The sequence below is a fragment of the Anas platyrhynchos genome, chromosome 3, assembly GCF_047663525.1.
Source record: "Anas platyrhynchos isolate ZD024472 breed Pekin duck chromosome 3, IASCAAS_PekinDuck_T2T, whole genome shotgun sequence".
NCBI classification, from domain to species: Eukaryota; Metazoa; Chordata; class Aves; order Anseriformes; family Anatidae; genus Anas; species Anas platyrhynchos.
In genome coordinates, this window is record NC_092589.1 from 113,315,689 (window position 1) to 113,324,969 (window position 9,281).

General features: G+C 44.8%; 1 protein-coding gene across 3 annotated transcripts in view; it reads right to left on the reverse strand.

Moving 5' to 3' along the window:
* Positions 1-3,246, reverse strand: part of ATAD2B (ATPase family AAA domain containing 2B) — an 81,470-nt gene extending 78,224 nt beyond the window's left edge. For all 3 annotated transcript variants that reach the window (XM_027455574.3, XM_027455575.3, XM_027455573.3), the window contains exon 1: positions 2,448-3,246. In XM_027455574.3, the coding sequence (XP_027311375.2) occupies positions 2,448-2,606 (159 nt within the window). In that variant the 5' untranslated portion in view covers positions 2,607-3,246. The remainder of the gene's footprint in view (positions 1-2,447) is intronic.
* Positions 3,247-9,281: the final 6,035 nt, after the last annotated feature.

Below are 9,281 nucleotides of genomic sequence, written 5' to 3' on the forward strand. Positions count from 1 at the left end.
ACATACTCTGAAAGGTAATTACAAGCATTGCCACTGAAGAGCATTTCTCTGCGAATTCAAAGTCAGAATCTCTGTGGAAGAAAATTCAGTCACACGGTGCAAATAAAAAGCGTACCAGAGCAGCTCCCAACTATAGCAGCCCATTAACCCAATTAACTGCTCGTAGTAAAGGCTGGTTTTCTGACATTACAACCAAAAGATTTTAAAAGAACACACTGTTCCAGTCAACTTTGACAAAATACATACAATTGCCTGAAAACAACCCCAGTACACTTTCTGTGCAAAACACAGCCCTGCTATCTGTCTCCTGACAGTCACTTCCAAAAAGCAAAGGCTTTGTCTTCCTAGAGCTACACTTATTCATGTTGTAATCACTGAAATCCTTTTCTCTGGCATTATTTCAAGGAGATTGGGGAGCTCAGAAACGTACTATATCACTGACAAATTCTTAGATCTGAAGGGAAAAACAGCTGTACAAAGACAACTCAAACTGTGGTGGGATATATATACACACTACAAAAATTTACTGAGGGGAAAAAAGAAAAACAACAAACCCTTCCTGGTAACTCCTGCTCACCTTTGGCAGTTACATCTAAACAAAAAAGTTATCTACCTCAAACGCACGATACTGGATGTGAAGTGAAACAAATCCAGTATGCCGAAATATTCCCTTAACTTTAGAAGAAACACTTCTTTAGAGACATGGGATGTATCCTGTGATGTATTTATCAACTTTATGACAGTATTTTATATAATCTCCTTTCTTTACACTCTGACAATAACATCATTTATACATTTTAATGATCTGTAGTATGTGAATGCTATTCATAGATGAGAAACACTCAGAAGGATGCCCTACTTATTTTTAGCAGCTGTAAACTCTCTGTAAAGCAAGCCAGGAAGGGTTACACCAAACTCTGCCTCACAAACCACAAGACCCATGATATGAATAAACAGAAACTGCATACTAGAACAAGCAGAACAGCTTTTTACAGTGATGTTCTGCATCCCCACGAGCCTAATGAAGTTATACGAGGAAGGAACAGGCACCACTGAGAGCAAGTAAGATGTGAGGAAGGGAACTGCAAAGCACGAAAGAGAAGCATGGAAGGTACGGAGCAAGTATCCAGGCAGTGTTTTTAAACAAAAGGCATGGGGTAAAAGGTTTTCTGGCGATTCCAGGTGTCATTTTCCTGATCTGCCCCGGCTGCTATTGTTTCCCTACTCTGTGACTAACTTCTTCCTTCGCAGAGGGCAGGACGTGGGCAGTTGGTGTGCGACTGTCAAACATTTTTTGACCCTGGCTTTTCACTTCCTTGTTCACCCAGCCTTTCACAACGCGTTGCTCTGAAAATATGCCTGTGGAGAGCTACAGCCGTTACTCTAGACCTTCAAATACCTGAGGTTTCAATCATGAAAGAAAAAAGGACGTGCGTGTGCTTAGAAAACAGCGTTGTTAAGATATGCTTAGAGGCACCAAGGCAAAAATAAGGGGCTCAAGAGTTCCTCTTCCCAGACATAATTTAAGAAACAGCAGATTTCGATAGCAGTCTGTAGAATCATTTGCCATTAGGGATCACGGTTAAAGCTGTTATAAGTTATGTAGAAAAAGTGCTCCGCTTAAACCAGTAGAGCCCCGGCAAATCCCCCCCCTCTTGCCCTCCTCAGCGCTGTCCCAAAAACGGGGCAGCTTTCCTATGCAGAAGCCGCCGCGAACACCCTTTCTTCGGACGAACCGAGGTCATTTAAGGAAGGGGAAAGGCAAAACAAATTAAAAAAAAAAAAAAGGAGGAGGAAAGAGGGCAAGAGGATTGCGAAGTTGCAGCAGTCGCAGCTCCCAACTTTTGTCTGGCGGCAGGCGCAGTGCCGGCCGCGGCCGCAGGGGGAGCTCGGCTCCGGACCCCCCCCCCTCCTTCTCCGCCGGCCCTGTCTGCCCCACGGGCAGCAGCGCCACAACTCCCCCGTGTCCCCACGTCCCCTCTGTCCCCCTGTCTCCGTGTCCCTGTGTCCCCACGTCCCCCTGTCAGGTGCCGCCGCTTGTCGCCGCCCGTCGCCCAGCCACCGGGTCGGGACGCGGCGGCTCCTCCGCCGCAGCCTGCCTGCCTTCCCCCCATACCCTGCTTTCCCCCCATACCCTGCCTTCACCCCCCGTCCCCTGCCTTCCCCCGACACCCTCCTTTCCCCCTTACACCCTGTCTCACCCTGCTTCACCCCGCGCCCCCCCTCTCTCCCCCCTCAGCCCTGCTCCGCACCCCCCCCCCGGCAGCAGCGGCGCTGTCCCCAGCGGCTCCCCCGGCCGCGGCCCTCGCTGCCGTTACCCCCTCATTCCTCCCTCCCCATCTTTTTTTTTTCCTCTCCCCATCCCCACTATTTATCCTACCTTCCCCCCCCCACCCCCCCATCTCCCTTCCATTTCCACCGCTCCCCCGCCGCCGGCCCTTCCTCACCCGCGCCGCCGCCGCCGTCTCTTCCAGCCCGGCCGCATCTGCCTTGGTGCCCCGTTTGGACGAGCGGGTCCGGGACGAGATGAAATGGCTGCCGGCACCGGCCGCAGCGGCCGCCGCTTTGCCCAGGGGGCGCAAGGAGCTCTTCCTGGTGTTCACCATGGCCCCGCCGAGGGGGGGGACACCGGGGGGGGACACGGGGGGCTTAAACGCCGCCGCCGGTGCGGAGCGGAGCTGGAGGGGAGGGAGGGAGGAGGGAAGGAGGGAGGGCGGACAGACAGCGGGGCTAGGAGCGGGGAGGGAGAAAAAGGGGGAAGGAGGAGAAGCAGGAGAAGTCCTGTGGGGACGCCGCTCCGCCGGGCAGAGCCACAGCCGGAGCCGCGCCGGCTCCTCCCGCCGCTGCCGCCGCCGCCGCCGCCCGGGCTGAGCGCCGCACTACCTGGCCGCCATTACTGCCCCTTCTCCCTTTCTCTCCTCGCAGCGCTCCCAGCCCGGCCGCTGCCGCTGGGGGGCGGTGCGGGCCCCGCTGCCGACGTTCCGGCACGGCGCCGGCGCGATCCGAGAGGCTGGCGTGGAGCCGGGGAGGGAGAAAAAAAGGGGGGGAATGAGGCCGGGTTCCCCCCCGCGAGGAGCGGGGAGAGGTCCCCCGGGGGGCTCGGGGTATGCGGAGGGGTGGGAGCCGCTCCCCTGGGCTCCCCTCAGGCTGACAGGGCAGCGCGCACCACGGTCCCGCTGCGGTGGAGGAGCCGCCACAGCCTCCTGGGTTTAATCCCCTCGGGGATTAAAGCCGGGGGTCCTGGGGTGGGAAAAGGGCCGGGAAGGGGCAGCTGGAAGGTGGCAGCCCCAAAAAGAACCGCGGTGCCCCGGCAGCTGGGGGAGTCTGCCCCGCTCCCCCTTGGGAGCCGCACGGCAGCTCGGCCGCCCCGGGGTAGGATTTCCGCTATTTTCTGTGGAAAACTTCTTGCACAGCCCGCTGGGTTTCGCTCGGAGGAAATCTTATTGATAGCCAAAGCTCTCGGGAGCGCTCCCCGGGCGAGGCGCCGGTAACAGCCGCGGGGTTTTTTGCCCGGTAGCCGCGGCTTGGATTCCGCCCTCGTTGCTCAGTGGTTGGAGAGGAGCCTGCTGGCTGCCCCCGCTATGGCAGCTCCAGTCACCGCGTTGTAGGGGGATGAAGAATGGTGTCCCTTACGCTACAGAGGGTGACCAAACCGCTTTTCAGGCTGTTCACGAGCTATAATGCGATCCCTTCCAGCCGGTGCTCCTTTGGGTGCAAGTCAGAAGCCATTCCTCGCCCCACAACGTGAGGGCCTTCATCGAACTTCATCACACAAACCCAAAACCATCACATAAGCTCCCAAACCCAAAGCTTTCTAAAAGAAATAAAGCCAAGAAATAGAAGCAAAGATCCATAGGTGATGAAGTCTCAGCCTTTACTCTTTCTACATTGACTTGTTTGGCATTGCTGGGCAAGTTATTTTAGTGCTTTCTGCTTCTTTGACAAATAAAATTACTGATCACATGCCTTGGGCTGTTAGGCTCATACAAACTTTATCAGTATCTTTATTGTTTGCAGATGGAAATTGCAATAATATTTAGTAAAGAACAATAAATAGAAAAACTTAATTCTGTTTTATGTACGTACTCCAACATATTTCTTTTCAAGACTGAAGTCTGAAAGTATGGTAGAGCATCTAATCAAAAATACAAAATAAACAACAGCACTAATAGGATACATAAAAAGAAAACAGGCCATTTACATTTCCAAGCAAAACATAAAATCTGCATACAGAGACAAATTTTCATTTTTGAGATAACCCAAAATACAGTGCGTTTGGGTGCAGAAATTAGAACCTTACCTGTCGTTCTCTGCTTAGAGCTGTTAATCTGTAATGGCAACAGAACTTCATCTACAGTTTAATACTGCAGAGTCTTTCAAAGGTATAGTTGTGCTGCTCAGTGCGATTAGTTTTGGTTTGTTGCGTACCTGTTGTTTATTTATTTATTTGTTTAAAGGTTATGAAAGGATGTAGCCATTTCAAACACTTGTAGGCCAAAGGAGTATTTTAAGTAAAAACCTAAGACAGTTTTTTGAAAATTATACTAGGATATGACTTTCCTTTTATCCTTCAAAAGCAGGAAAAGTAGGAATGGAAGGAAACTGCAAGACACTGCCCCTTACCAAACGTGTTGCAGGAAAGAACCAGGAGATATATTTGCTAAGAAGAGCTAATATTGCAATCATATGATGACAGATAATGTGCCTTCCTATTTCTGTCCTTGCTACTGGTGAGTCCTGTAATTCAGATGTGATGTCCAAACTCTGTTGGTCTGAAAATGAAAAATAACATGTTGGTCCACTTCAGGTTTTTGTATACATCACAAACATACTGTCCCCATTTTGGGAAAACCAACAATTCAATCTGTGGCCCAAAAAAGGGCCCAGATTGCAGTTGCAGTTAATGTCATAACTCAGGATTGCAATGCATTGGCAGGACTCTTTGGGGAAGCTTGCATAACATCTGCTTGCAACATGCGTGATTCAAACCAGCATTCCTCCTCTCGTGAGCACTGATGACTTTTTAAAAGTAAAATAAACTTTGTCTTTATGCAAGCAAATTGAGTTTCTTGGGTGCCCATCCAGATCTGCTTGAAGCAACAGAAAACCCACAATTATGAAAGCTATTTATTTTATATTTACTAAATATTTTGACCACACTTGTGTCCCTTTTTCTTGTTTGCTTTTGTTTTTCCTAATGTTCTGATCTCATTTCTGTGAACCATACTCAAGTGAGTACTCTTTATGACGCCAGAGGGACTACTCTTGTAGAGGGATTGATGTCGTTAAAAATCCCTGCTCACTGCTTTGAACATTTTAATGCTTTATTCTCATTATGTTAGCATAGTAGGGAACATGTAAAGACATGCTTCATTTTGAATGTTTACTCCCTAGATTGTTTTTGGCAGATGGTTTTATTTTCAGGTTTCTTAGTTGTCTTGTTGCTCTTGCAAGGCGTGGCTAGTTACTCCGACTCAAGCAGCTTATGGCTTTATAGCTTCTATGTGAGCTCCATCGCCATTTTTAGTACTGACGATAGCAATGAATAAATCGTAAACAACAAGGTTTGCGTGTTAAGTTTTGTTTGGATGTTTTTTTGTTTGTAATACAGAGGACATGTTAACATAAAATTAATCTTTTATATCACATACTAAGAGATTTAAATGTAGTTCAACAATAAAAGATGAATTACTGTAGAAACATATAGAGTAATTTCACTAATACAAAAAATGTATTTGTTCCCATTTTTTTTATCTGTTGTTTGTTACAAGGATAATATAAAGATAGAATTAAAACCTATTTTGACTCTTTTCAGCACGTTGTATGCAGGAAAAGCTTTGTGAAAAAGATAATACAAGAACTCTTTGAGTAGAGAAAGATAGACAATACAGAAAAGAAGAAGGACTGGAGCTACACTCCACTAAGTATTACATAAAATTTTTGCAGGGTTCATTCCCAGTAAGATTCAAGATTTGTAGTTTGGCCTTACAAATAGACATCTAAATGCTTCTGAAAATAATTGCCGTTGGGAAGGACTGTGTTTCAAATGGAAGCAATTTGTAATGAGTGCTGAAGTTTACAGCAGTGTAAGCTGCTGTAAGGGCTTCAACACCCTTTTATCTCCAGTTCTTAGAAAAGAAGATAACCAAAGCATACACTAAGAAGCCAGGACGTCTGCTGTGGCCGGTACACCACTGGGAAATCCAAAGACGGAAAAGTACTCGAGCAAAAGAATCCCCTTCCATTGAATGAGACATGGGGAATCAGATCTTACTAGAACTCAACGACATTAAAAAGATATTTGGAAATGACCCAGGACAAAGAGGAATGGAAAGCCTTGTTTATTCCCTAAATATTATCTAATGGCATGAGAAATATTTGGAGATGGAAGTTTTTGTTGCTACCTGTCCCTGTTTTGCAAGGAAATCAGGAACATACTACAGCAAAACAAAAAGTCCTTCATCGCTTTTTCTGAACTTTCGTACAGAGCTTCATCCCATTAAGGATCAGAGGGCTTTATTCAGTGAATTCCCATTTGCTTCAATCATGGGCAATTTATCAGAGATTACTTTGTAATATCTCTGAATAGCTGTAACATTCCACAGAATGGAAATCAAATCATCTTTTCAGGACTCTATTTATAAGCTCTTGTGTGCTTCTCTCTGCCATGCTGTCAATTCATCTTGGTTTCAGTTGAATCTCAAAATATAAAAGACTCACAAGAGATCTTGCTTATGTAAACCAAGTCCTTTCCTTCTCTAAATCCTTCCCTGCAAGGGACTTTGGAAATTCAGACTGCATGGTTTCTCCTTTGAGAACTGTCCCTATGATGGACATGATGGGATGTAAGCTTTGAGATACGAAGCAAGCGGTGTCCACTAGCCAGGATTGTACCACCTTAAACTTGAACACATAAAGTAAGTCACTCCGTGTTCCAAGGACTTTGCAACGTTATTAAAAGTGCCCCAATTTTTTAAGATTACCATTACCATTTTAAAATGTATAATAATTACATTTTATTTAAATTATTTTAATTAAACGTTTAAAGTTCAGTTCTATCATCAGCCCACCCAGCTGAAGGTTGCTTTCCACGCTACAACAGATAACATCACTGCAATTTGACGTGGTATCAGAGAGTAGATTTCTTAGATGACAGTAAAAAGGGAGTGTAAGACTTACCTCCAAATATTTCAAAATTAGCCGCACATCACATCTAGCCATTAGCTTCCATAACATTTTTCCAGCTGAGCTAAGGTTACAGTAGACAGTCTTACTGATACTAATGAGGCCAATGATACTGTAAGCCAGGAATCTGCAGGGTCTGCTTTTCACTATCATCCAGTGCTGTAAATTGCTTCCATCTTGGACAAAAGTGGCAAATCATCTCACTTTGGTGTTTATGATCATTAATCAATCATATGAAAGGAGTACCCCCAGCCTGTTAGTGTGCTGGGTGATGTATAGCTTTGTCACAAAAAGCAGACTCTGTTCTAAAACGCTTACAATATAAATAGGCATTTATTAACACATTTGTAGATAAGCATTAGGAGCATCTGAATGCGTAATAACTTGATTGAGGTCACATGGAAAGTCCATCGGAAACATTATTTGCTCATAAATCTCCCTACTGCTCACACACAATCCTAGCTTCAAAAATAGGCTTTCTTGTTATGCATCCAAGAACGATCTCATATACTACACCACCATATCTTAATTGTAACTTCACTTGAAAGTGTCTTTGTTTTGCGAATTCGCATCATATGTTATTTCCAAATGTGTGTTATCTGGTACTAACAGTTGCTCAGGCTGTCTTGAATTTTTCTTTTATTTTTATTTTTTTTTTTTTTTTTGCATTCCATGGTATTTTTAAAATCAAAGCTATATTCATTTTGCTCGTGGACTTACGGTCCAACAAGCCAGCAGCACATCTGGATGCTTCCTTGCATGGGGGGTAACACCCACTTTGTGAATGCTAATTCACCCAACGCCTCCCATAGAACAATGACTCACTTTCCATTGCAGTAACTTTCCAGCCGCATTAGTTCCTTACACTATTTCTCCCTGTGTGGCAGCCTCCAGTTAACATTCCTGCAAGGAGCACGTGGGAAAAGGACACTGTGCAGAAGAATGTGCTGTCTTTGTCAACGGAATTCCCAAGTAGAAAGTAACCATAATCTGTTTTCCTATTTATTTTACAGTCCCATTCCCTTCCCGTTCTGCATATGCTTCCTTCATTACAAAGGCTTCAGGCAACAATGGCTATCTCAAGTTAAGGTCAATCAATATAGCTAATGTGTCGATGTCTAATTATAGGTGGCTGATGTTTTCCTCTGACGTGAGTTAACCTTGTTAAATATATGGTTTAAAAATATCGCTTCAAAATTAAACGTCCATTGGGCCTTCCAAGACCCTAGCAGGATGGGTGGTGACAGCTAAAACAGTGCTTTATTTTGTCACCATTGCGATTCACTCCTACATTATAAAACACGTTCAGGGGTTGTTACCATCATCCACACCAGTGCATCTGATCTCTCCTGACAAAGAGGGCATGAGATGGCTGTATTCATCTCATGAATGCCCTGTTACAGTTTTTTTTTTTTTTTCAGTGAACTCAGTCCGGGCTGTTTGCTTCTATTCACCACGCAGTAAAAAAAAAAAAAAAAAAAAAAAAAAGGGCCATTTGCTACTGTTCATGTCATGTACTATTTCTTGCCAGAGAATAAGCTCTATGAAATACACAGAATCTAAAAGGATTTCAGTGAAGTCTTGATTGTAACAACGCTCTAACTTAAACATTTCCAGATTATAAGAAAAAGTGTTTTTTTACATTATATCGGAGTTGTAGACACAGTAAGATTTTCCTTAATTTTTCTTACTCCTGTGCTTTGTCAAGTTCTAGTCCTGAGGTAAAACAGCTTTACTTAGAAGAGCTATCAAAAACCACTAAATTCACTAGGACACCGATTTCTATTGTAGTAGGTCAGCATGTCTCCAGCTGTACTCTGATTTTCAGTAATGGATCTAATCTTCTAAATCAATACTTGATTGCAGTTGAGAAGCCTGCAACATTACAGCGAGTAAGTCCAATCTTGCCTTTTGCCATGCTTACCTTTGGATCTATATAATCTTTGCAGAAAGGGCCCCAAAGCAGATGTTGAGCTTATTATTGAGCTTGTGTGTTTAGTGTAACAGAGCAAATGTACTTAAAATATTGACAGAAAAATATGAGTATGTCCAGCACCATTGAACAGCCTTCCAAAGTTTTACTTTTAAATCTCTAT